This window comes from Ixodes scapularis, unplaced genomic scaffold (assembly GCF_016920785.2).
Source record: "Ixodes scapularis isolate PalLabHiFi unplaced genomic scaffold, ASM1692078v2 PGA_scaffold9__187_contigs__length_104089568, whole genome shotgun sequence".
NCBI lineage: Eukaryota > Metazoa > Arthropoda > Arachnida > Ixodida > Ixodidae > Ixodes > Ixodes scapularis.
The window spans coordinates 758,049-785,203 of record NW_024609884.1 but is presented as its reverse complement, the minus strand read 5'-3'; the positions used below and the strand labels follow the sequence as shown (position 1 = coordinate 785,203).

Here is a 27,155-nt window from a genome sequence, read left to right as displayed (position 1 = left end):
GCGTCCCAACTTCTGACCGCGGAAGCTTCCGTGGGCTGTCACACTGGAGAGAGACTAAAGGAGAGACCTGCAGACCTCCGGCAACCTCAACGAGCGACCTGCACCAGAACAGGCGTCTGCCATTTAAGCACAGCTTGTGGGACGCCGCCAGGATCGCGACTGGCGCCAGCATCAGCTTGACTTTTTAATGACGTCATCAGGCGGAAATCGAGGGACCACTTTTTGGAAGCAGTAAAGCGGTAAACACACCAGTTGGAGACACCGTACTTGCGTTCAGGTACCATACTTGTGGATCGAAAATAACAGGAGCGAGAACAGGTTCTCTGCCCCTTCGTTTACAAATAGGCTTTACACAATTCTAGCTTGATGAGTTGCTAACGTAACATGGAGCACCCGGCTTTGGGAGCAACTTTATGCAGGACGCGAGAACAACACCCGCCGACGCCACGAGATGGTGAGGGCTAGTGAGCCTAGTGAGCCTTCCTAGTTGAGGGCTCTGTGGCTCTGTGCTCTTTCAAATTTGGTAGGTTATGAGAAAATTCAGACGCTTAGTGTTAATTTAAAACTATCCCTACTGACATTTTAGTGTTTTTTTTTTATTGTATCAACAAGAATAAAACGTTCAAAAAATCATCCACGGACAAGCGCCAAACGTGACGTCATATTTCGTCTCGAACTTGTCGAGAAGAAACGCCATTATCGCGATATCGTGAAGGTACGTGATCTCGTTGGAGATTTCGGAAAGGGGGTCGTTTGCTCACATTTGCTTGCGGTTGGCGCCCCAAAATGATCCGTATTTACGCGTGTAATCACTCGGTCGAAAAAAGTCAGGACGTAACGTTACTGAGGCGCTGCTGGTCCGTTTTAGGCCTGGGAGCCGCTTTGTCGTGGCAGATATGCAAGCCACCTTTCGATTCGAACCTCGGACGCTTGATCCGTTGCAGCCGAAACCAACGCAACATCCAAGAGGTAACTCAAGAGTGACATTGTCGTTCGTACCGTTTGGAGGGTCATCACCGATGCTAGATGTGCAGCAGGGTATCCCCCAGGTGGGAGAGGACACGAGCCTGCTTCTTTCGGGCCTTTGGAGCGGTGCCGAAGCGCCTGGCATGCTTTCCAAGTGCTGCATGTCCGTCGTCGAGTGTTGCTCGCGTCGGTGCTGCGACACTGTCCGAAATGAGCCCTGGAGTAATTTCGGCGTGTCTTTGTGTTCCAGGATGGGGGATGAGATCCCAGGCTCTGTCCAACTTGCTGTCGATGGTAATTTGCATGTTTTTCTCCCATCTCGGAAGGTTGCTGGCGTTGCCGCCACATCTGACGCGATTTCGTGACTGCCAAGACGCGACGACGCTCATTCGAGCATTTGAGACAGTTCTGAGAGCTATGCACGTGTGAACACGCACAAGCCACAATGACGAGTCTTTGCTAGGGCGGCCAATTGCAGCGGTACATAAACGTCCAGCGCTTGCCCTCACAGAGGCCGTGCGACACGCAGGGGCAATGGACCAGCTGGGCGAACTGCTGGTGTCGACCACCGACACGGGTGCTTCGGTGCCGCTGCGCCTGGTGCCCGTCGGGGGGGGACAGTTCCTGCTCGCCAAGCTGACCGAGGACCCGCCGGACGCGGTCGGGCTCGTCGGGGATGCCTCGCCTGGCGACGAGGAGCTTAAGGTGGGAAGCCGCTTGTTGTGGCCCTCGGTTTTCCTGCTCGAGGCCTCTGCTGCTGAGACACTTGAACTCTGGTCAGCCGTGCAACTGAAATATTCAGTTGGCTCAGCCTCCCTTGCAAAGAATGTGCCCTAGGTTGTTTCAGTGCTTGCTTCATCCCCTTTTCTCTCTTCGTTGAGCGATCCATGGGCCTTTTTGGGCGCTTGCTGAAAGCTTTAGCCCTCACGTGATCCATTCTCTCGCTCCAGAGGACTGACCCGACCACTTGAAACGAAACAAGTGAACACTATTTCGTTTCAAGTGGGGCTAGTATTGTGCCATGTCCCCGTCGTGTGTTCTGAACTTGGTACTCTGGTTCTTGATAGGCGCACCGTCTCGGCTGACCTCTTGTTTCCTTCTGAAAACTTGTATCTTGGGCAAAGGCCTTGCCAATGCCCCTGTCCACGTTTAGCCAACGGCTCCAGTGCTGCTTGTGGAAGCCTGCACGACATTCCTTCACGACCGAGCATACTTTTCTCCTTTCAGAGAATGGTGAAACCTTTTGGGTCTTGCAGCAGGGAGTAAAATACTTTTGCCCGCCAAGTTGATTCACACAGACACAGGTTCACATAAAGTGAAAAAAAAACTCTTAAAATGTGGAGGATATCACCAAAATGACCTTTGGGGCATCTTGCGAAAAAAAACAACTAAAAACATGCCCCCCCGCCCGCCCGCCTTTTCTCTTCCGGTGAGGGAGTCGCCAACTTTCCTCTGGTTAAACCTAGTCTGCGTTACCCCGGCACCGTGCCCATTGGGAGACAGGGTAGAAACTTTGGGCCGTAGCCACGTGGGAAGAGTCCCTATTTTTCTCTGTCCTGCCTGTCCCCAACTGTGTCAGTTAGTTGTATGTCATTAAATTCTCCCTAGAAAATTTCCACCAGTCTCTCTTTGTTATTAAAATGCACTTGTCATTCATTTTTCATTCTCGTCTGCAAACCCCAGCACTCTGGCTAAATCCGTCGCCCCCTCCGGGAGGGCGGGAGCAAGCCCTGTGCACCTCAACACCACATGTTCCATTGTCTCCTCTTCCCTTGGCATATGGCGCAGGCGTGCCTATTTCCTCATACTTCGTCCTACATATCCTAGTTCTCAATACTCCCATTCTAGACTCTAATAGCAACGAGCTCCCCCGTGAATTATTGTATCAAATGTGCCTTCCTTGTTTCCCGTTTTCGTCTCCTGTACACAGTTAAAAGTTGATTTTCCCTGCATTCTTTCCTCCCACATCTTTTTCTCAGCTTCGCAATTATTCACACAATGAACCCGGACTGAAACGCGGATGTCAAGGGTGAGCAGACACCGAGAACATCTAAGACAAGAAAGGTTTTCCTTTGTTTTCTTGATCGAGATGGGTTCTCGAATGTTCACGACATCTTATCTGTTGAAGAACGGGCCGCAGAGGCAGAAGACATCTTTCACGATGTGTCGGTGCATTTGGACAGCCTGCCGCATCCAGCTCCCCAAAGCAATGCCGCCAACGCAGCCCCCCCCCCCCCCCCCTCTTGCCTGCTGGTTCTTTCCGCATGGTGGCGCGAGCGTAGAGAAACATGGCGGCGCCCTGGAATCCGCGCAGACATTGGTCTATAGGTCGCACTTCCGTATATCGAGCCGTTTTCACGGAAAAGTTGGTATATAAGTCTCACCTTCGTATAAGTCGCACCTCTGCACTGTGCACGCAATGAGTGTTTTTCATTTTACGCGCATTAGTATTGCGAAGTCGGAGTTGTACACCATTGGCTAGATCGCACATACCGTTTGACACGCAATTTTGACGTTTTGACTCGCAGGAAATGCCCATATTACGGCGCTGTCTGTCGGGGGAAATCGAGTGATTCGCACCACGACGACGTAAAACTAGCGAAATTAGAAGGTTGTCTGCTTTATTCGAGCATACACATGCTGAGCAAACGAAAGTTTAACGTGCCAGACACTCATGAACCGAGCTTTGGGCCACTAGGCTTAGCCGAGGCCTAGTCACGAAGACCACACGAGCATGGATGCGCAGGCTTAAGGCTGGTTCAGACATGTACAACGAGCGCGATGCGTCCGTTGCAACCGTAGCGACCGGAACGACCGCTCTGCGCCGTGCGTACACACACCTGCAACAAGTGCTGCGGGTCGGCAGCACGGCGACCGCTTCTACGCCGCCGTCAGCTGTTTCAGCGGTGCCCCTAGAAAGGGGACGCACTGCCACTGAATACCGCAACAGAATATAGACAGACAGATATATCCTAAAGCTTTATTGATATCTTTTTTTTTCATAATAGGCTTGCAGGGTACAGTGGATGAAAAAAAGAAAAGAAAAAGATGCAGTACGCCGTCTTGGACGATCACGACTCTAATACACGACTTTGCCAATAGTACAAACCTCACCACACGCCTTTTGTATGATAGATGATATAATCTTATCAGCGATATAGCAACATAGAAATATGATTTCGTGATCAGATAGACGTTGCGAGCGTTCTGGATAGCTAACACTAATCACTTTTCTCCGGTGATGAAAACGCGTGAAAATTCACATCCTTTATACGGTACGCGCCAGTAATACCTTGAACTAGAGCACACGCATGAAATGCGCCAAATAAGAAATCCGGGTGATGTTCGAGGACACAAATGCTTAGAAAGCACCACTATAGTCGAAGTAAACAAACACAACGGCACGGGCGTTTCTGCTGTCTTGAGAGTGCCGCCACGACATCGCCGCACGAGTAGGTGGATCTTTCCTTCTAATACATGTTGGGTTATCATAGCGTCACACACGAAAGTTCACCAGACAAGGATAGCGCTTTTACGCGGAATGATGAGCTTTCACCACGCCGTCCACATCGACGATTACCACCGACGCCATGTTTGCAGACAGAAGGAGCCAGCCTGCGACCGGCACGCAACGCGCGCGACCCATTCTCCTCAATTTGTGATTGGTCTGTCGTTGCGGTTGATTCGGTTATTTCCAACGCAGCGGGGAAAGTTGGGCTCACTCCAACTCCGTGCGTTGTGAACGACACGCGCGTGCGTTCCTTCGTCGCTATGGCAACTGAAGGTAGCAGACCCTTGCAACGGTCGTTTCGGTTGTTCCGGTCGTTCCGGTTGCTACGGACGCATGTGTGTGAACGGGCTTTTATAGATAAATCTTAACACACTTTTTGGGCACCGCTAGAAGACCGGCTAGCCACAATGCTTCCTTTTACATGTAGCAGCACGGCTGGAGCATGGCAGATGAAAACTGCTCATCAAACGTAAACTAAGGAAGATGCGAGAAATTTTTTTGCAATGCGTGTATACCAGCCCCCTTACCTTTCAGTGTGACTGGACTGAGGCAAAAGAATACAGAACCATGGCTGAATTAGGCCACATCGATCACATGCTGTACAAGTTTTATTCTCACTGTCTTGCCTATCCACATTGATCCGCTTCGGGGAAACTAAAATTTCTCGCTCTCGGTACTTTCAGTTATGAAAAGTTTAGAAGAGTACGGCGGCAGCAGTGCCTCCTGGAAGGGTCAACACCACCTGTGGCTACATAGTTACGGTGCTCTACGAAAGATGGTGCGTGGCGCATAAGAAAAATTGCGTCGCATCATCAATTTGAAAAAAATGCATATAAGACGCACCAAGAAAAATATTTGAAAAGAAACCGCGACTTATACACCGGAAAATACGGTATCTGTGTGGTTCCAGCTTTTGGGCGTTTTACTTGGTGCCTTCCTTGATAGGTTGAGACGACCCTTGCCTCCTTGCCCTCTACCCTTATACACTCGTGTGTGGTCAATAAACACTGGAACCCTTCTGTTTATCTCCCTTGTGCATTGAAGTGCTCCCATTTTTGCTGCATTCCTACATTCTGATTTAGCTCCATCATCCACTGCACTCCATCTCTACCAATCTTGGCCTGGATTAGATCAGATGCCTCTCTTTTCTGGAATGTATTTCATTTCGATGCTACCTCAGTGGGTGTGTCCCCCCTTCGCCCACCTGTGTTTCCCTTGAGGCCCCTTGTCGCCCTGCTATGGTTACCTTAACTTCACTGTCCCGTCAGCTTTTTGGTGCGTGTTTCTTTCATCCTCTTTGTTTAATTTCAAACTTCTCTAACTTTCTTTTAAAAGTGTTTACTAAATCGTTATATGTCCATTCTCTCTCCAGTTGTCTGGATACTAGAGTCTCAATTCATTCCAATATTACTTGTGGTTGGGCATCATTTAGGGCCAATAAACTTTTTCATTCAAGAATTTGTGTCTCTGGTTCTGCTGTGCCAAATCTTCTACCCTCGTAAAATCAACCTCAAGATTCTCACAGAAACTGCAAGTGAAGCTACCCTCTACTGCATCAGCTAAGCCTCGAAGTTGGTTGGTCTCTAAATAGCATCATCGCTTGCACTCTTCCCACGCTGTACCAACTCCGCTTCTCCCTTTCGTTCTTTGCAACCCTATGCTAACCCAAACAAAGCTGGTAGATGGTCCATCGAGTGGCCGGCCTATCGCCCTCTTGCTTTATAGGGCACACAAGACTGTCCGAGGAGGCGGTTAACACAACTACTGGCGCGGCCAACTATCCCGCCAAATATTAAACAAAGCCGTGCCACGTGGTATCGGGGAAAAAAAAACAAAACAGTAAGGTAAGAACTATAAATTAACGTTAATTATATCTGTATTTACTATCCCATTCGCATATAATCGTGCGAGAAACAAAAATACATGACGAAACTTCGCTTCGGGGATTTGGGGAGCTTCCGAGAACACGTCCGGTCAGTCCGAGAACTGGCGAAACGACCAACATAAACGAAGGACAGTGTTGCTCGCTGGTGGATAGTGAAATGGGCTGAAGCGTGTTTCTGTTCTTTCTGCGTCGTTATTTATATTTTATAAAAAGGAACACGCATCCATCCATGGTTGCTGTGACGTTTCGGTGGTCTGCTTTTGATTAAGGGAGGACCACAAGGAGGGGCCCTATTTGTACCGGCAGGGGGCTTCCGCCATGGGTTTTGTTTCTGCTTTCTAAGAGACTGGTGTTGCGAAGTGAGACGGTTGCGCTCGAGGGACGGCGGAAGGAGGCCTGAGTTGGGGCTGTGTGCAGAGGCAGCTGGCGGCGGTGCAGGGTGAGGTGGTGGCCCGGCTGGAGCGCCTGTCGCGCAAGCTGTCCAAGGTGGCGGACCGCTGCCAGGGCCTGGGCGACCGCCTGCTCCAGCTGACAGCCCGGCTCACCCATGCCGCCCCTGCTGGGCCGTCCCGGATGCCCCGGTGAGCCTCTTCAGCTTGGAACTCAAGCCTTGTGTTTGCTCCTGCTTTTTATCTGAAATTCGATTCCCCACCACTGCGACATCCGACAGCATGACGGCTTTTTTGAGGTTGCCACTTCAGGACGCTCCATCAGCTGCGCTCTCGAAGGCGTGTCGGCATTGTGCAGATATTGCGTCGACTGACAGCCCAAATCTTCCTGCACGGGCGGCCAAAGAGCCATAAAAAGTGCTACAGTAGCATACCCGGGCCCCCCAAAATGTAGCCGTGCACTCTTTCCTTCTTTCGTGGACATCCCCGCCACTGCCGTGCAATGGGAGCTCTAGGATGGGCTTTCCAGTGCCCCCTGCATGGTTGGGGCAGTGGGTCAGCTCCTGTAGAGCTGTGAGCAAAAAGAGCCTTTTGATTGCTGATGAAGCAAATTGGGAAACAAAGGGTACAAAAGATGTTTACAAATTTCTGCCAAAATCAGCTGGGAGTGATTTCTCTGGAATATGCGCCTTTAAATGGGCGAATGCCATTGTCTTTTTTCTACTGGTGATTTGGAGCAGTGCTACTACCCCTTTATAGTAAACCTGTTGGGACCGGGCAGTAATTTGACTATGTCAGGGGAATACATCAGGAGTATACCTTCCGACGACACCGCTGGAAATGTTAAAATATACTTCACGCCCTGCTCACATTTCATTATGCCAAACAGTTTTTCAGTGGACCGGTCACACGAGAATCTGGTTTTGTCATTGTGGCGTCTTATTCAATGTGGCTAAAACTATGGCAATGAATGCCTCATGTTATTTTGCAGATAGCTTTTTTAATGACTTTATATACGGGGGGGGGGGGCAGGCAGGCAGGCACCCAAGAGGAACTGGAATGAATTTCTGTAGGGCGGGCCGTTCATAGTACAAGCTTTTGCCGCTAGCAGCGCTTAGCGGCACCCCTTCTGAGTCCGTTTGCCGACCGCCATCGTCTGCTAAAGTTCTAGGGGCGTGTTGGAAATTTTTGTTTTCAAGCACTTCAAAATCATTCGTAATTTTTTTGCAACGTCTTTTGCGATTGTGAATTTTTTTTTTTTTAGGGAAAACTGCTGCGGGAACTTTTTTAATGCTTTGGACAGCTTAGAAAGAAGATGATTGCAGCTCTACAAGTGTAGAGCTGCGATATCCAGGGCGACCCTTGACCTCCTCGACTGATGAAAACATGGAGAAAATTCGGGCATTGTTCACTCGGAGTTTCTTTCTCCTGGTGAAACTGTTAATCAGGTGCTTTACCTGGGAGTTTTGGGACGCTTGTGCAATTCAGTGAGGCAGAAACATGTTGTGGCAAAGGGGGGAGTGGTGGTTCCATCACAACAATGCCCCAGCACACACTGCCCCGTCAGTGCAACAATTTGTGAACAAAAATGGCACGACACCGCTTCTCCACCTCCCCCATTCACCGGACCACGCCCCATGTGACTTTTTTCTGTTGGCTCGTATGAAAAAGTCCTGAAAGGAAAATGTTTTGTGGATGTTGAGGGTCCTTCAAATGAGACATTGGCAAAAAGGAGGAATGGTTTTGAAGCGCTTGGGGGGAAAAAGTTAGACTTCGGCAGACGATGCCGGTTAACCCACTGACTCTGAAGGTGTGCCGCTAGATGCTGCTAGCGATGGAAGCTGGCACTCGAGGAATTCATTCCGGTTACTTTTGCGTTCCCCCTCGTATGTGTAGCAACCGCATCTTTCAGTCCTACAAAGTTTGTGTTTTCCCACCTCTTTCATCTAGCAGTGGGAGTGGCCCAAGGGAAAAAAAAATGTTGATGATGCTGACGAGGGTACCCATCTTGCACAAAACACACTGGGTTCTTTTTATTACCTATTTTTATTATTTATTTTATATCTTTATTAATTTTATTACTTTGATCCAACCTGTATTGAAATAAAAATGATTCAGCTGTGCTTGTGGCTCGGTGGCTTTAGTATCCGACCCGGGTTGGACCCCTGCCAGGGCTCGGATATCTTTATACATGATGGTGCGTAACGCTCCCAGCATGCGAGTCATTGGTCATTGATGACAATTTGGTCAAAAGCCATTTTGTGTTCTATCTGGAAGGCAATTGTTGCACATTGGGAGCGAAACGCAGTTGACGTGTGGTTCCCTGCAGGAGCAGTGTGACAGTTTCGTCGCCAGCAGGAGGGACAGGTGAGTGAGGGCTTTCTCTGTTCGGACAAGGGGCTCATGCGCACGCCCCTGCAGTGGAGGACTACCCCAACGGGTCCTGGCTCGGAGATCCGATGGACCCGGAGGCGAGGATCCGCGTCCCCATTGCATCCGCGTGAGTGCCCCCCCGTCGGAAGGCTGTCTGGGGTTGGGAGCCGTAGTGGATGCGTCTGCCCGAACCCAGGGACCTGGACATGGTGAACCGGACGTGCACTACTCCCGAGAAGATGGCCCTGACACTGCTGGACTTCCTGTTTGACCGCCAAGTGCAGGCCACATCCAACATCTCTGGGACGGGCCGCCACGGCAAACACCAGCTGGATCCCCTGCGCATTTTTGGCATTCGCTGTGAGTCTGGGGCCGTCTACCTGCCACAACGTGCGTTGCTTGCAAATGCATGGTCACTGCCGTATGGTGGCCATTACACGCTTGAAAGTTCTCACCTAAATGGGAGCTACTGCTATGTCTTTGGGGAATGTTGCATTCGCACCGTCTTTCGCCTTGCTGGTTACAATTTTGCGCTGCGTGCGATATGCTCGTGCTGGCGCTTCTCTGGTGGCTCTTCCGATTCAAGAGTTGAATTGAGAGGATGAGAGCCAATCATTTGATGGAGATGCTCCGTCAAATAGCTTGGGATCTAAGACCTTCCCGGAAGCGAAAGAAGGCCGCCCATTCCATGCTTCTCAATCTGGACAGCTTACAAGCATTGGATGTGCTTCCATTCACTAATTGGAACCACTATCTCTTTGGACCCGACCCCAAAGGGGTTGAACGAGAATTGTTAAAGCTCCCCATTTTTATAGACTCGATAATGCCTTTTTAGACGTTTCCATAGTCGTAATTTGAGAGTATTCCGCACGTTACAAATGTCAATTTTAGTCTTGCCTCTGAACATTCAGACGTGCCTGCCTCTTCCGTTATCTCCTTTTGTCATTCTTGCCGAGTTTTACTCGTGATCTCGTACATGGAGCTCTCTTCTCAGTTAAAGCGAAGCTGAAATGGTTTTTGAATTTCAAAAGACTGCAAGAACCTAGATCTTAAAAATGATGCACATAAATATTTTGTTCTATCGCCTGCTGACGTGGAAGCCATGTGCTCGTTGGACCGGATCTTTGGCCATGCACTCATAGTATGGACGTGCAGAGAGGGGTCGGGGATAAAAGGGGGGCAGTCCGAGCGCACTGTGGAATGGAGTGCAATCCGTCCACCCCGTGTCAGGAGAGGAAGCTATTGGGCTTGTGTCTTCAAACCTTTTGGCTTGTGTGTTCAGGTATTGCCCATGTTGGGTTTGTTTACCTAAAGACACTCTGGTTTCTCATAGAGCCCAAAACACGGTCCCTTGGGCAGTAAATATTCAACAGTGCCATCCTTTGACAGGCAGAATGTACTTTTCCAAAGTAAAAAGGGTGTACGCTAAATAATGCCCTATTCTAGCTTGGTAAGGGAGGAGAGGAAAAGCCTTAAGTGCTCCAGCCATGCTGAAGAGTTTTTTTGCAAGCGGGTGCACAGACGCTTTCTTGCTCTGCACAGCGAGGGTGGTTCACGGCGTTCTGCTGCATGGGCTTTTCCCACATGCTATAAGTGTACCACCAATTAAAGGGAAGCTGAAGAGCTTTTAGACAAAGCCTGTGACGCTGAATTGGAGCGCAGCTCTTGAGGAGGAGGAGGGAAGGGTACTGAGGGGAGGGTATACCCCTCCTCCCTCGTGATCCTGGGGGTCACGTGACCTGGGAAAGGGGTGTCACGTGACTTACGGTTACGCCGACGCCGCTCAAGCCGGAAACGGGTGCCTAAGAGCTGCGCTCTAAAATGAGTTAATGGTTGATTCTGATGTATTTGTGCCTGATAATTCCAAATGTCACGACCGTTTAACCCAAAATAATCACTAAACAAACAGAAGCGATGGCCGCAGCGGCACGCCATTGGCTAGCCCCGCGTGATGCACCACTGCGTCATAAAAGGACCCTCTTGATTCTCGCTTGCTCTGTTGCGAGCGGAAGTAGTCGGGTGCCGAGGCTTTTGCTCTTGTAAATCGAGTTCGGCTTCTGAATTTTTCCAATTCTTTGGGTGGATTCCTAAAGGGCCATGTGTCCAGAGGACGTGCAGGAACGTACTGACTGTTACTTCCTTTTAACGTAGACAATAAACGGAGTGCTATTGACGGGACGCTTCAGGCTGGATTAGCATGACTCCCCAAAACGGTTGTCAGAGGACAAGAATGGGGCACACATTGGCCTCCATGCTTGGCAGCTGCTGGACATGTGAGCATGTGGGCTGGTGTTCCCCAAGGCTGAAGTGGTTTGAAGGGATAGTAGAACCAGCTTTGGGCGACAGGAGAGCTTCCTTTGAGATGAGACGGGTCATGAGACAGGGTCGCCGTTTTGCCACCCCAGTGTCCTCACCCCAGCAACTTGGACTATGCGAATAACTATGCAGAAGGGCCATCCTTGGGATAGGGGTACCCTCTGCTGCGTTTTATTGGTTTGCCACAAATTATTATGCAAGTACAGCTTTAGAAAAAGCGGGGATGTGTGCCCGGTAGCCTTCAATTTGATATTGAATTCGTGAAAGCTTCCTGGGCCTCTACTTTCACAAACTTCTCTCGAGATTGGTTGACCAAATTAGACCTCCACCACCCTGCGTTATCATCGTCCTATTGCATTTCTACGGCACAAAGAGCCATTTGATACACAAACTGAACACGGAAAAAAAACTGCATAACTTGTAAAAAAAAAAAGAACTCAATTCACAACATCCCTGGTTTAATGTCACCCTTAAAAGATTGTCCAATGAAAAGAAATGTCTCTTTCGATTGGCAAGAAATTCTAACCATGACGAGCATTGGGAGTCTTATTGCTGTGCAGCCAAAAACCTATAAGTAAGCTATCGTGGAAGCCAAAACAACTTTCTTCAGTCATACTTTGCCTTCCATGTTGTTATAAAGCATGAAACATTTCTGGAATGTCGTGAACGGATTTAAAAAATTGTTAATATTGCTTGCAGATCTAAATGGTGATGTGATGTTATACCGAGTAGTCGGTGTGCCAATGTTTTAAACGATTTGTTTGTAAGCACCTTTTCTTGTGACTTTGATTTGTCTCTCCCTTCTCACAGCTTTCTACCTATAGACCCTTTGGTGTTTAGTTTTGATGGTATAGTCAGGCTAATCGAAAATCAAGAAACCTCTTCCTCTTCAGGTGTCTACAATATAACATCTAAGTTTCTGAAAAATACCAAAATGTATAGCCTATCTTTCTTTCCAAAATTTTTGAACTGTCACTCAATTTTACTACACTACCTGAAGATTGGAAAATAGGGAAGGAATCAGGTCACAATTCGAAGCCTAGTCCTATTAGCTCCCAGCCAATCTCACCAGATAGTACACCCTGTAAAATCATGGAGCATATTGTTTATTTGTTAATTTCCTAGACGCTAACTCGTGTTTTGCACCCTCTCAGCATGGTTTTTGCGAGTTTCTTTCCTGTGAGACCCAACTTCTATCTTTCACTAGTGATCTTTTTTCTATTCTCAGTCGAGGATCCCAGGTTGATTAAGTGTTTCTTGATTTCTGCAAAGCATTCAATAAGGTTTTTCACAAGCTTTTACTTCTCAAACTTAATAAATTTAACCTCGACCCCAATGTGTTTTCCTGGATTGAAATTTTTTTTTTTAAAAGTCGGACTCAGTGTGTCTCTACTAATCAAGCCAATTCTCACCTCAGCGCAGTAACATCGGGTGTCCCACAAGGGTCTGTTTTAGGCCCTCTTTTGTTTCTAATTTATATAAACGACTTGCCTCAGAATTTTTCATCTTCTACTAACTTGTTTACTGATGACTGTGTAATCCAGCGCGAAATTACTAACGAATCTGATGCTCTACTACTTCAAACACTGACATACTACCTCAGTACCTCTCCCTTGCAACTCATAACTTCCTACAAATATCTTGGCGTTCGTATTACCCATAACATGTCATGGAACGTTAATCACATCTCTGCTAACGCCAGCTCTATGCTTGGTTACTTAAAATGAAATTTTACAATAAAAATTCTTTTTATCTAAAACACTGGTACATTCAAGATCAGAATACGCTGCAGCAATCTGGGATCCCAGTCACTCAATACTCAAACTGACATTGAGGCCGTCCAAAATCGCGGCGCACAATTTATCTTTTGTCATTATCACCATACTGCAAGTGTCTCGTCTATGAAAACTAACTTGTCTCTGCCTGTTCTGTCGTTGCATGGCAAAGTTTCTCATTTGTGTCTTTTTCACAAAATTTATTACTTTAACCCTACTCTAAGAGAAGCGTTTCTTCTTCCTCCCCCGCATATCTCTGCTTGCCTTGACCATCAATGCAAAGTAGGTTTTCATCAGTGTTGTATCAATGCCTACACTGACTCCTTCATCCCCAGAATGTGTTCAGAGTGGAACCACCTTCCTGCATCTTTAGTGTCCATATCACCACCCAATTTGTTCAAAACTGCAATAGCCAATCACCTTTGTTGATACTAACCTTGACTGCTCATGTTTTACATCATTTGTATTTGATTTTGTTTTTACTGAATTTTGTACTGCATCTTGCCCCTCCCCTCTGTAATGCCCTAGTGGCCCTGAGGGCACTGAAATAAATAAATAAGATGTCACATGCTTTGTTTTCCATAAAGCTCTCCTGAAGAGAATGTGTACCTATGGAAGGAAAATATAACAAAATATATGTTTAAAAGATGAGTGCTCTTAAATAGTATCAGCAACTGTAAAAAAAGTCCGTGCACCTTGAAAGTAGCCTGATGAATCACATGACCAGTTTTTACAACATAAGCCCTCCCAAGCAACTGGGTAGCGGAGTAGATTAAAATAAGAAAGCAATCTTGGGTAGCGGAGTTGGTGCGGGCAATATGGTCACTTCAATGATCTAAAAAGAAACCAAAAGGAAAACACTAACACAAAAGAGCCAGTAGAAGCCCTCCCTTTGCCTACATGATAGCGGCTTTCCAGGACACTACACACAACGAATAACGTGATAGCTTTTTTCTAGAACAGTCGATTTCTGCGTAGTTTCGTCTCCTCTTTGCATGGGCCTTTGAATGCGCTGAATTGCCTTGTTACCTTCAAAGATGGTCGACCGAGCATCAGGTTCAGGCGAGCCTTCTTTAGACCCATACGCACATTGTTTTCATATGCACCATCCGGACAAAGACTTTATTAAGACCACAATAAAGCTACGATACAATTAATAGAAATCTTCAACAGTTTTATGATACTTTTCATATCAACTTTTATCAAAGAACAGTTGAGGAAAATTGGAATCTCTTTAAAAACAAGGTAACAACTGTGACTGACATGTACATTCCAACCATCAGAATTAAAACAAACAATGCAAAGCCTTGGTACAACAAGAAAATCTCCAAATTAAGTGCTCGGAAGAAACAACATTTCAAGCAAGCTAAAGAAAAGGACAATACTACTGCATGGGATAATTACAACGCGTCTGCTAGGGAATATAAAAGAGAAGTGAAAAATGCAAAGAATGAATTTTTTAACTTTGACCTTCTTAACATTTTAAAGAATAAGCCTAATAAGTTCTGGCAAATCATTCATCCTAAAGACCATAGATCCATCCACCTGACTAATATGAATGGAACTCCCGCATCTCATAGCGAAAGCGCCTCACTAATAAATACCTACTTTAGCTCAGTATTTACATTAGAAAACAATGACTATGTTCCTCTCCTAAATCACCTTTCTCATTCTGCTATGCCTTCTATCGAAATAACATATTTGGGTATAGTGAAAGCGATAGAAAATCTCAAAACTTCTGCTAGCTCCGGTGATGACCAAATAAATTCTAAATTGCTGAAAAACACAAAACATATCTCATCCCAATTTTTAACCCTTCTTTTTCAAGAGTCATTTGATGTCGGCAAGCTTCCGTCTGACTGGAAAATTGGTAGAGTCATCCCTATTTTTAAAAGTGGGGATCGTAATGTTGTATCGAACTATCGCCCAATATCTCGCATCAGCATCTCATGTTAATTACTAGAGCACGTCATTTTCTCTTCTATCATGAAATATCTGGAAAATTACGATCTGCTTTTTAAAAATCAACATGGTTTTCATTAGACATATTTGTGTGATACCCAGCTAATACATTTCATTCATGAGCTTCACAGTAACCTTGACAAGAGATTACAGACCGATTTCATTTTCATAAACTTTTCTAAAGCATTTGATAAAGTGCCCCACCAACGTCTGCTACCAAAACTAACCCAACTGCGTATTCATAATTCAGTAATCACTTGGATAAAAAAATTTCCTCTCCGATCGTCCACAATATACTGTTGTAAACGAGTCCCGCTCACCTCTTTCTCGTGTAACGTCCGGTGTACCCCAAGGTACACCGGACGTTACTGTTTTTAATATACGTTAACGACCTTCCTGCTAACCTAACATCTGAAATTCGCCTCTTTGCTGACGATTGTGCTCTATACAGACCGATAAGTAATAATAATGATCACCTACTCTTACAGGCTGACTTACTAATAATAGAAGAATGGTGTCAAACATGGCAAATGACTGTTAATGTAAATAAAACGAAACTAGTGTCTTTCACCAGATCACAGTCCTCATATCAACTCAACGACACAATAATTGACCCCTGTACATCTTATAAATACCTCGGCGTTCATTTAACGTGTGATCTATCTTGGGCAACTCACATTAACTTTATTTCATCTAAGGCTAATTCATCATTAGGATATCTTCGGCGCAACCTCAAACTGGCCTCACCTGAAATTAAACAATTATCACACATAACATTAGTTAGATCTCGTCTAGAGTATGCGTCTTCTGTATGGTCCCCATGGCAGCATTACCTAGTTATGAAATTAGAGGCAATTCAAAACAGAGCTTTAAGGTTCATTTTCTCAGACTACTCTCGTTGCACTAGCGTAACAGACCTAAGGAGCAAAGCTGACCTTCACACACACTCATTTAGGCGCATTCTTTCTCGACTAACCCTGTTTCATAAATTATACTATAATAATGCCTCTATTAGAGCATCCCTCTTCCTTCCACCCTACAGCATATCTCTCCGCCATGATAACTCCCGCAAAGTTCGCCCGATTTTTAGTTCAACTGTAGCATTTTAGAATTCCTATCTGCCCATGACAATCAAGGACTGGAATAAATTACCCGATAACGTTGTAACCGAGACTAACTCTGATAGATTTGCCGAAGAACTGATCAATTACCTGGAACTTACAAACATGTCTATCTGCTAATTTTTTTTTTTCTTTTTACTGTTCAGAGTGCATACCGTTAAAATATTAATAATATTGTGTAATGTTGATAACTACTTGTATTTTGTTGTTCTTTGATTCATCTGTATTGCTGACTTCCTCTCTGTGAACGTTAATTTATTTTAAACTATGATTATTAGTGTGTTATTGACCCCCCTTGTATAATGCCCTAATGGGCCCTCTAGCAATAATAAATGAATGAATGAATGAACGTTCTGAACAAGAACAGTGTGCTTGCCCAAACTCGTCTGTTTGCATAGTGGGAACTAGGGATGTCGCGAACCACCCTAGGTTCGATTTCGAAAGGTTTCGATATTTGCGAAGCGAACTGAGGTTCGATTTCGAAAAATTTCGATATTTTCGTACCGACCGAGGTTCGATTTCGAAAAATTCGCAACTTTTGTCCACAGCGGAGTTTCGAATTCGAAAATTTCGAAGCTTTCACGGTTTCTAAAATTTCGAATTCGAATATTTCGAATATTTTTTTACTTCAGGTTCGATAAATTCGAAGATTTCGAAATTCTTTGTAAAAAAAATTCGAAAACTTCGAACGCTTCGAATTTTTATAGACATGAAGTTCGAACAATTCGAAGATTTCGAATTTCTTTTGGCATAAAGTTCGAAAAGTTAGAAAGTTTCGATTATCTTTTAACGCTAAATTGAAAAAAAAAAAAAAAAAAAACTTTGAAGATTTTGAATTTTTTTTAATCCAAGTTTTCAAAGTTTGAAGTCCGATTTTCAAGTTTTTCTACAGTTTCAGTTTCAAATAACGTTTTCACGACTCGCTTGTTTTCACAAAATCAAGTTTAGAAAAGTTAGGGTGTGATATCTAGATTCTGCGAAGTTGGTAAGGCAATTAAATGAGACGACGAGTGTCCCGGACGTGCTAGAATATTTGCCAGTGCAGAATTGTGACCGCCAGCCCCCGGGGGGGGGGGGGGGGGTCGGGTTTTTATCATGCAGTAGTGATTGCACGAACACACTGTTTTACGAGACTCATCCAGTTCGAAACGGCCAGGGGCAAGCAGGAGGTTGAGGCTCAGAGAAACCTTGAAGCGACCTGGAAAACTAGCTCGCCACCCCTTGCACGCTGGTAGTAATCCGATCCGGTGAAGTTTATAATTGTACTGGAGGTTTATTTTCTGGGACGGAGGAATCGCCTCGCAAAAAGCACAAAAGCCGACACAACTCGAGGTCGAGGTGCGTTCTACCATACAAGTGGCGTCGGAAGAGGAAAAACGGGGGGAAAGAGAGTAGCGGGGGGGGGGGGCTTTAGCCTCCTTCTCCCCCTTGCAGGTATTTCGAACTGTTAAAGAAAACAATACGGGGAAAGAGGGCGTGGTCGAGCTTATTTTAATCTGAAATTATTTATGCATATGTATAGCTACTGTCGCTCTTCACTGCATAAAAGGTTGCGTAGATGGTCATTGTTAGAAACTCGTTGTCAGAAGGCACTGCTCGTCACATGCTTAGTGGTTCGGAAGTTCAAAGCTGTCTTTTCGACCTAAACACCTGTGCCGATAGTAACAAAAGAAAAAAAAATAAATAAATGCGGGAATAAAAAGCAGGAGAAAAAAAAAAAAAAAACTATCAAGAATTCGTCGGAAGTGTTCTATTCTTGCATATTCCGAGGTTCAGAACTTCGAAACAAGTTTCTTTTACCAAAATGTGTACAGGCTAAAAGAAACACGTCCCAAAAACGTGAAGCGAAAAAAAAAAAAAAAGTTTTCTTTTAATGACGTGCTGAACTTGAACACTACTAGAAATCTTCTGCCATGAGTTAATTTATTCCTTAACGTGAAAAAACAATAAATATATTATTTTGTATTCTGCAGATGGCAATGATATGTACTGTCTGTGGTGTTAATTTAAATGCGATACCTCAAACAACTTAGACGAAAATAAATATCAAGTTTAGGTCATAATTGCATGCAGATACATGTTTGGACATTTCTTCGAAACTCACGTTGAATAACAATAATCACATCTTAAGACGGCACTTACCTACGCTATAAATAGATCATTCTTAAAAAAAAGTATAACATATCTACCATAAATAGCTCCGGCTGCAGCGTGCTTCAAATCTGGCACAAACGATAATCGTCAAAAACCCGTCGTCCGTCCTCGCCCCTTCGGGGATTTATTTCTTTAAACCTAAGCATGCCAGAACATTGAAATAAATGACATTGTCTTTCGTAAGGAACGCAGCACCGCGTGTAAAAGTTCGAGAAAAAAAATTACGAATGTACCCCACTACTTGAAATCAAATGAAACCGTCCGCCGGTCTTTCGAAGTTCGACGAACGTCGAACTTTTGCCCTATAAGTTCGAGTTCGTCGAACTTCTGACTTTTCAGAATTCGAAAGTTCGAAACCTTTCGAATTTTCTTGATAAATAAGTTCGAAAGTTCGAAATTTATCGAATTTTTTGGTCAGTCAAGTTCGAAAGTTCGACAAGCATCGAACCTTGCAGCGCAATAAGTTCGAAAGTTCGAAAAAGATCGAATTTTTTAGCGTAATAAGTTCGACGGTTCGAAAAGCGTCGAACTTCTTAGCTTAACAAGTTCGAAAATTCGACCTCCGTCGAATTTTACGATATAGACAATTCGAAAAATCGAAATCTTTCGAACCTTTCGAACCGCTTGATTCGATCATCGAAACTTCGATTCGAAAAAAGTTTGCGGCATCCCTAGTGGGAACCCATCCCTTTGAAATCTCGGTGTCTGAATGAAAAGGGCGGTAAGCGGGAAGAACAACTGCGACGAACCGCATAATGCCGCACATGAGTAGGGCATCGTGCAACAGCGCAAATCAGTTGGTTCGGTGCCACGAGAATTCTGGAAACCTGTGAACAAACAAGAGAACAATCAACACGTCGGGCGACTGTGTCAATAGCACTACCGGTCAGTGGCTAAAAGCAAGCGCTATGCAGCGGCAGAATGACAACGGCTCGAAACGTCAGTAGGAGCAGCCTACGAGAGAAGCGCGGCCAGCCGCGGCGGGGTCCCCAAGCCCTTTGTGACGTTGGCTGACGGGCTTCCTCCTCTCTCCCCTTTGCGTCGGAGGGGCTTGGCTTCAACTCTACTTTGAAGGCGCTTTTCCCGTTAATCGGTGCATAAAATAACCAAACTAATACAATATTCGTAGTGGCTCGGGTGTTATTGAGGCTCGGGTGTTATTTACAACCACTTCAGCTTCCCTTTAAGGCTGCTGTCTTGAAATGCACTCGGTGGAGCCTGTGCTTGGAAGGTGTGCTCGAAGCAAACCTCAATTTGCCCCTCCAGGTCACCTGGTGTACCAGTTCGGCATTGGTGAACACGACTGGCACCGAATTAAGCAGAACATGGACTCCAAGTGCCGGACGGCATTCAGGCGCAAGCACCGAGGGATGTCCCTTGTGGTCAAGGCCTTCCGAGATAGGTATTTGGGAGATGTCAAATATTTGATCTTGTGAGGGGAAATGTAGCGACGCATTGAATTCTGCATCCAAGACCCCTATCAAGTGGCCATCAACTCAGCCACCCGAGGAGTTCTAACGGCATCCTCGTTCGTGGTCATAAACCGAGGCTCTTTTGCTTTTTTGAAAGGCATCTCCTAGCCTAGTTGTCGCTGCTGGGGACTCCAGGGCTGTGAATCTTGTTCGAGCAGATCCAAATTGCTCCGCGATTCATGCCATTTGGCGACACAGCTATGCTGGACACTGGTGGGTTTTCAAATGATACAACACTTTCACTCTCGAGTATTTTGGAACACTGCCAATTGGGGTGAATATCTGGAGCTTGGCAACAAAGAATTATGTACGACCATGGTGTGCCTCATCAATCATCGTGGAGGGAGATCAAACTCTCGAAAAGATACACTTTTTAAGGGGCTGCGGTAAAAAGTAAGGTGATAACGCTTTTTGGGACCGGGGAGAAACTTGCACAGAAGAAATGTTTTCCCTTGGAACTTTAGATTCAAATATGTCTCGTTTTCACCTCAAGAATTAATAAAAAAAGTAATTTGTAAAAAGTAAAAAGTAGTTTGTTTGTTGTGACAATACAGTATTTATACTCGCTGTTAGAACGAATAAACTTCAGTTGTAAGTCAGCGCCTTGTTTGTCTACCTTCTTGTTCTTGTCCGTGTCCTTGCGCTGTTTTAATCTTTAATCATGAAATACCAACTAGCCCAAACTTCTACTTTAATTAATTTCCCCCTTTCTGTAAAGAATTAAGATATGTGTAGGTGCACTTTACACCAGATATGTTATCTTGTCAAGAGGTGCATGCTTCAAACACGCATTGCTTCTTCCTCCAACGGCCAAATCTTTTAAGAACTCTTTCCTACGAATAAAGGCCCGTTCACACTCTTGCGACCTCTTAAAACTGGGTTCCTTAGAACCTCTTACAATGAGAGGACACACTGTCACCATCTTTTGGGTAACAGTGTAAACTTGGCAGTCCGGCATATTTTCTATTTCTCTCACGCATTATCCTTTCTTTCTTGGCTCGAAAAACTTTTGTCAACGTTATAAACGAGCCTTTCTTATAGGTATTATGCACATTTGACCTCGGAAATCCTGCAAAACCTCCCCTCTTGTGAAATGCAGTTGCAGGGTCACCACATAGATGGTGCCAGCGTGCCAGTGTGTTCTCTCGTCCTAAGAAATTTTAAGAAGTTTTAACAGATCTCGTCTCTCTCGGTCGTACTCGGTTGCAAGAGTGTGAACGGGCCTTAATGCGCAAAACTTGTTTTTTTCTTGAGGTGAAAACGAGTATAGCAGGTCGACTTTCTTTTTGGAACAGCTTTTCTTAGAATTGGGTGTTTCTTTTTATTTCTAACAGGCTCGTTTAAAAAAAGCACTGAAAGCTACACTAGTGCGGTTTGTGCTGGTCAGTTATATGGCCAGGGGGACATAATGATCATTGCAGTGTCGGCTAATTAACTTCTTAATTGGTAAAAATGAACATATAGTTCCAATTAGAAACTTGCAGAGTGTCATTGAAAACCGTGTTAGAAAGACTTTGAGAACGTGGGAAGCACGGTGGAGTTTACCCCTCGTGCAGGAAAAGGGAGACTACCAGTGGGATAATGCGCGGATTTTCCCTCCCTGATGGTAGCCTTGTGTCTGTTGCACAGAGGGTAACTTTAGCGCACTGGTACGCTTCCAAAATCAAATTTTGGGGCTTTACGGGCCAAACCAACGACAGGCATCTGGCATGCCCCAGCGGAGGACTGTGGATTAATTTCGACCACTTGGTACTCTTGTGACGTGGAGGGATGGAACTGCTGTGCCGATTGCGCCATTGTGCACCTATTGACTTTTCGTGCGCCACAGTGATACAAAAGTATAAATAAGAACGAAATTGCGCCAAAGTGCGCCCAAACTGAAATGATAAACGATCCTCGTCCAAATTAGCCATTTCGCAATTTCTGTTGGCGACATTGACGTCGGAACTTCCGGCCCAAAGGGAACGCCAGTGGATCTGAATCCGAATCCCAAGCTCTGTATCCAAAAGTCGCTGGCTCAGCGGTCGCTGGCATGGTTAGGCTTTGTTTCAGCTTATAACAGTCGTTACAGCATCCCTCATTGCGATGCTTCTGCTACCAGGGGCCCTAAACTCGTCAAACACAAAGCCGAAAGTTCGCAGAGCACGCTGATTGGAAATTGGCGACAAAAACACAAAGTCATCGTCATGACTGTCCAATAGACCTATTGCAGTGTTACCCAAGCATCAAGGAGAATGCAGGGATTGCTGTTCCACGCGCCACACACTTTTTCTGTATAAAAGATTTGAAGGAAATAACTAAAATAAAGCGCTGACGAACGCGCGTGCAAGAAGCCATTTGTTTTAGGTATTTGCTTTAGAAAAATTGCTACTGCTGAGGAAAGCACGTGAGGCGCGTGAAACACCAATCCCTGCATTCTCCTTGATGCTTGGGTAATATAGCAAATGGTCTATCGGTGCACTCCGTCCACTTCGACCCCAACTTTGTGTTTGACGTGTTTAGGGCCCCAGACCTCTTTTGAAGCCATTCGCTGTTCCTCTGCTTTGTCCAAGTCCACATGCAGACGATGCTACAGGCGCGAGCTCCGGGCCTTCAGCATCCCTGCCAAGAGCGCGGGCTCGGCCACTGCACTGTTCAAGGCCACATGCTAGCGCTTGTAGCATTGAGTGCGTCTGGACACAAGCTGAAACAAAGTATGGCTGCCGTTGCTGTGTGCTTTTCTGGAGTCCTGGAGTCACTTCATTGGAATAGTGGAGGCGCTGCCATACTGCGATAAACTCGAATGTATTTAAGTTGGCATGCCTCCCTCTTGGCTGTTGACCAACTGCACGCTGTATAAATATCCACACAACCCCAATTATTATTATCATGGCTCTACTTCCACTGTTTACAAAAATTAACAGTTCACATGCAGTGTCCACATGTGCCAAATCAGTCCAGCCAGCGCTCGCTTGCAATTGCGGCCAGCCAGAAACTGCGAGTGAATAACACACAAAACACAGCAATGAACGTGCCCTAATCCGCTTTTATGGGAAGGTGTATGCCCGCCCTGAAGCCCCGCGCAGAAAACTTGGGAACGTAAGAGAGGCGCGCGAGCAGTGAGGCGTATGACGGAGCAAGGTACGAGCTGAAAGCTATTTCTGCCTCTTTGTTTATATTTACCTCTTTGCAAGTCCATCACGTGTCACACTGTCGTGCAGTTTTGCTTTATATATTTTGTGCAATTTTCGTGTAATTTGTTGAAAAATGTTTCAAATAAAACGTTAACTGTATGTATGTTAATTGTATGGCATCCAGTTATCTGTATGCCATATTTCCTCAAGTTTTTGAAAGCAACATTTGGCCTCTATTTTAGCATTCTTAAAAGTCTTGCACCGCTCCTAACTTGCTCCAAGACCTCGTGTTTGCTGCTCCCAGCCTGCTCCAAACCTTTTTCTACTGCCAAGATGCTTTGCCCAGTTCCATCCCTGGACGTGCAACCAAAAGCTCGGTTCCACATCGCCTTCTCCGCAATAAGCCTCAGTCAGATTGGGGGCGCCTCGGCCGGGATTCGAACCCGCCACCTGGGTACTGCGCTTCCCATGAGCTCAGTCCTTCTATTACTTATTTGGTGGTTTTCGATGACGCTCTGCAAGTTTAGATTTGGAATCATAAGTTTATTGGTACTAATTAACAGTTAATGAAGAAACTTGAGTTAGTTAGCCTACTCATCGTGATGATTAGCCGCCCTTTCTAAATGACCTGCACGGATGACACAAGTGTAGCTTTCGTTTAAAAGAAATCTGTAAACCATGAAGAAAAAAAAAGCTGTCTAATGGTAAGCAAATATCCACGCCTGTTAGCTACAGTGGAATCTCGTTAATACCATTTTCACGGGAACCGAGAAAGGAAACGTATTACCCGAAAATCGTATTGAGCTAGCATGCTCCAAAAAGCCATAAAAATGCATACCTGGTGAGAAACTTGCTTTGATCCTGCAACCTTGAAATAGTTTGTCAACGGGCACTGGACGTTTTTCTTTTCAATATCCAGGAGTAAGTTTTTTTGAAAGTTAAGAAAAGATCCCCAGTTTGGTCGCTCAGCTCGGCATTTGCGACGTGAACGTGTTGCCTGCAGTTGGCGCACGACGATCCCCAGAGTCTCCGAGCCCTCACGTGTCTTTGTAATCGCTGTCTTCGGCGGTCCCGCTGGTGGCCTTCGCAAGGATTTTTTGCACAGTGCGCAACTCGCACGTTGTCAGGTTATCGTCTGCTGACACGAATTCTTCTGGGGAAATGTTTACGTTCAAGTGATCCCAGTTCAGGATCTCAAGCACACCATAGTTGCCGTCGTATTCCTCAACGCTCTGGGCATCGTCGCGTGCACCAAAAAATCCACGTTTCTCGAAGCAATTTGCGATTTCACACGATCTTGGGACATCGGCAAAAAGTGAATGGCGTCAAGAAGATCAATCTTTAGGTTGGCATATTTTTGTACGATCTTGGCTAAAAGCCGCCTTACCGGCAAGCTTTGAAAATTAAATTTCACGTTTCTGATAATTCCGGCATCCAGGGGTTGCAAGTGGCCGGTGGTGTTGGCTGGTAAGAAAATCACTCTCGCGTTCCAAAGCCAGCCGACGTCGACCGGGTGTGTGGCACAGTTGTCCAGAAACAGTAAAATTTTCCTGTTTTTAGCACACATCTTGGAATTAAGACCAGTGAGAAACTTTGAAAAGAAAGCACCAGTCATCCATGCCTTTTTATTGGCCTTGTAGATGACTGGAAGAGGCGGAGTACATGAGAAGCAGCGCGGCTTCCAGAACTTTCCGATAACAGTCAATTTCAGTTGCTCGCTTCCATCTGCGTTGCAACAGAAAAGGACCGTCACTCTTTCCTCGCTTTTCTTTCCTCCTCGGCACGTCTCGCCCTTCATGCCGAGACTTTTCTCGGGCTGGAGGTTGATGAAGACGCCTGCTTCGTCCGCGTTGAACGCATCCTGTGGCCAGTATTGCAAAATCAGCCCTGGCAAAGTTAACATCCAGTTGGAAGCCACCGCTGCACCCGCGTTCTTTCCTTGGCCAGAAACTGTCTTGTAGGACAAACTGTGTCATGCCCTCAACCGGTGCAGCCATCCACCTGATGCTTCCTTGGATGTCCAAGGAGGGCGCAATTTCATCGGCCTTCTCGCGTAAAACTTTCCCGTCGGCACCTGCGGCCCATACCTCCTTGAACCAAGCTAGGAGGATCTCTTCCATCTGGTCATGCTCTGCATCTCTTGTTTGCTTTATGCCGGCACCCAAGACTTGGAGCTTCTTACGAATCTCTTCCCGCTTGCCGAAGATAGTGTTGAGCGTAAAAATGGCAAACCAAGTTCGTGTGCCAGATCTACACGCTTCTTCGGGTCTAACTAATGTCCAGTAGGGTATGTTGTTGGACTAGTTGGTTCATCTTAAACATATAAAATAGCACAAAAAGGACAAGAAGTAAACGGGACAAGCACTATATACAGCAGGGAGGAACGGAGAACAGCACGCCTGATGACGATCTAACCAGAGAAGAAAGGGGAAGGCGTGGGAAACGAGTGGACAAGAAAGGCAAGTTCTCACGATGGACGCACCGCACCGAGAGTTTCCAACTGCCCGATCGAGGTCACGTGGTTTATGGGCCACACTTGCACTATGAGCTGTGACAAAGAGGCAAAGGCGTTCATTGCCTGCAAACGTAGCCGCCTTTCCTCCTGCTTTTCTCCTTGCTTGCAAAAATGCAGCGCATGTGCACTTGCGACCGATCGCCGCAGGAGGTGTCCGTCATTAAATTGCAAATGCTTCCCTTGTGCGAGATGGACCCTCTCTTCAATCTAGGCTCTCTACGAATACTTTTTGTGGTCACATGCTTGAAAATGTGCCCTACTTTTTGCTTGAAGGCACACAATACCGCCCGACTGGATGCTTTGGCAGCCATGATAGACTAGCCTAGTCCTAACTGCAACTCTCTAGCGGCGGCAACTGCGGCTATGGCATTCGTGATATGATGGCCGCAACCTGCGACTTCTCAGAGCCGCGGCGCCAGGCTGACCGTGACTTCCGCAGTCGTGCAACGGGTCGTTGGTGGCTTGTTAGATTGTGATTCGAGCTAGTAACTGGAATGTACAGGTATATTTTCCCATGAGAGCCCATTTATGTAGTCGTATTATCCAATCCCAAGTGAAAATATGATAGTATTAGCTGTATAAAAGTACATTGTTCCTATGGGGCATCCACCGGGAATGAAAGAAAGAATGCATTATACCGAAAAATTTATTACGCAGTATGGTATTAACGAGATTCCACGGTAATTGGGATGCTCCCCCTCATGAGCAGCGGAGCAAAGGGAAGGGCACAAGCGGGCAACCCAACACGTCGGATGGCGCCTTTCCACCAGTAGACACAGTGGATATTAATGACATGCCAGGAAAGCTTGTGCCACTAGGGGGTGCCCCTCTCTCCTGGGAAAAGTGGCGCCATTCTTTGTCGTGGACCCGCTCGAGACACGTGGTGCGTGCCACTTCTGGGAAGAACATCGCGTCTAAAATCCAGCTCTGTGCCACTGTATCAGTGCTTCCAAAGGGCTGCACGTTGCACAGGCCTCGTGCATCGACAAACTTTGTGCTACTTTTGAAACATGAAGGGGCTCTAGTGCAGGGTGGCATACAGATTTTGAGCTCCTGTTGCAGGGCACCCCAGGGGGCGGGGCATCGGGGCCAAGTGCTGGCAGAGCTCGGCTCGGCATCCTCGGTGCCCATCACCCTACTCTCGGAGGACATGGCTGCCCGCATCGCCTCCATGGAGCCACAGGTGGGCACTGCAAAGAGGTCCAGACAGCTTCTTTTGTCCTCCTCCCTGGGGGGGGGGACCCAATTTGGCAAAGCCAATCATGGGTGCTTTTTATACACGCATCATTTTACATCTAGAATGTTACTCTGTGGTCAGCTTGGATTGAGCACTTGGCCAAGTCGCTTTCTTGGATTGGGATGTTCCCACAAGTTGGCTCTGTAGGGAGACTGGTGCAGTGCAAGGTGCAGAACGGTCCCATTGGCGGCTGCGAGGGTTTCCACTTTGTTGCGGCGATGCAGGAGCCTTTCGAAACCCTTGCAGCCGGCAACCGTGGACAGTAGCTATCCCACTCCAGCCACCACTTGCGACTGCAGGTCAGGAAATATTTCGAGTTTTGCCCCGCGATTATGCGGCGGAATCGCACCATTCCGAAGATGTGTT

General features: G+C 46.2%; 1 protein-coding gene across 4 annotated transcripts in view; it reads left to right on the top strand.

Annotated features, from left to right (window-relative positions):
• The first annotated feature begins 676 nt into the window (after positions 1 to 676).
• The window catches only part of LOC8023960 (protein BANP), a 28,799-nt gene continuing 2,320 nt past the window's right edge, over positions 677 to 27,155 (top strand). Inside the window, exons 1-9 of one of the 4 annotated variants that reach the window (XM_029977119.3) lie at positions 677 to 715; positions 1,217 to 1,260; positions 1,496 to 1,671; positions 6,780 to 6,943; positions 9,081 to 9,118; positions 9,173 to 9,251; positions 9,321 to 9,484; positions 19,719 to 19,854; positions 26,615 to 26,735. In XM_029977119.3, the coding sequence (XP_029832979.2) occupies positions 1,218 to 1,260; positions 1,496 to 1,671; positions 6,780 to 6,943; positions 9,081 to 9,118; positions 9,173 to 9,251; positions 9,321 to 9,484; positions 19,719 to 19,854; positions 26,615 to 26,735 (921 nt within the window). In that variant the 5' untranslated portion in view covers positions 677 to 715; position 1,217. Of the gene's footprint in view, positions 716 to 735; positions 1,050 to 1,216; positions 1,261 to 1,495; positions 1,672 to 6,779; positions 6,944 to 9,080; positions 9,119 to 9,172; positions 9,252 to 9,320; positions 9,485 to 19,718; positions 19,855 to 26,614; positions 26,736 to 27,155 lie in introns of those variants that run through there. The other 3 variants (XM_029977118.4, XM_029977116.4, XM_029977117.3) reach the window with 3 other exon arrangements.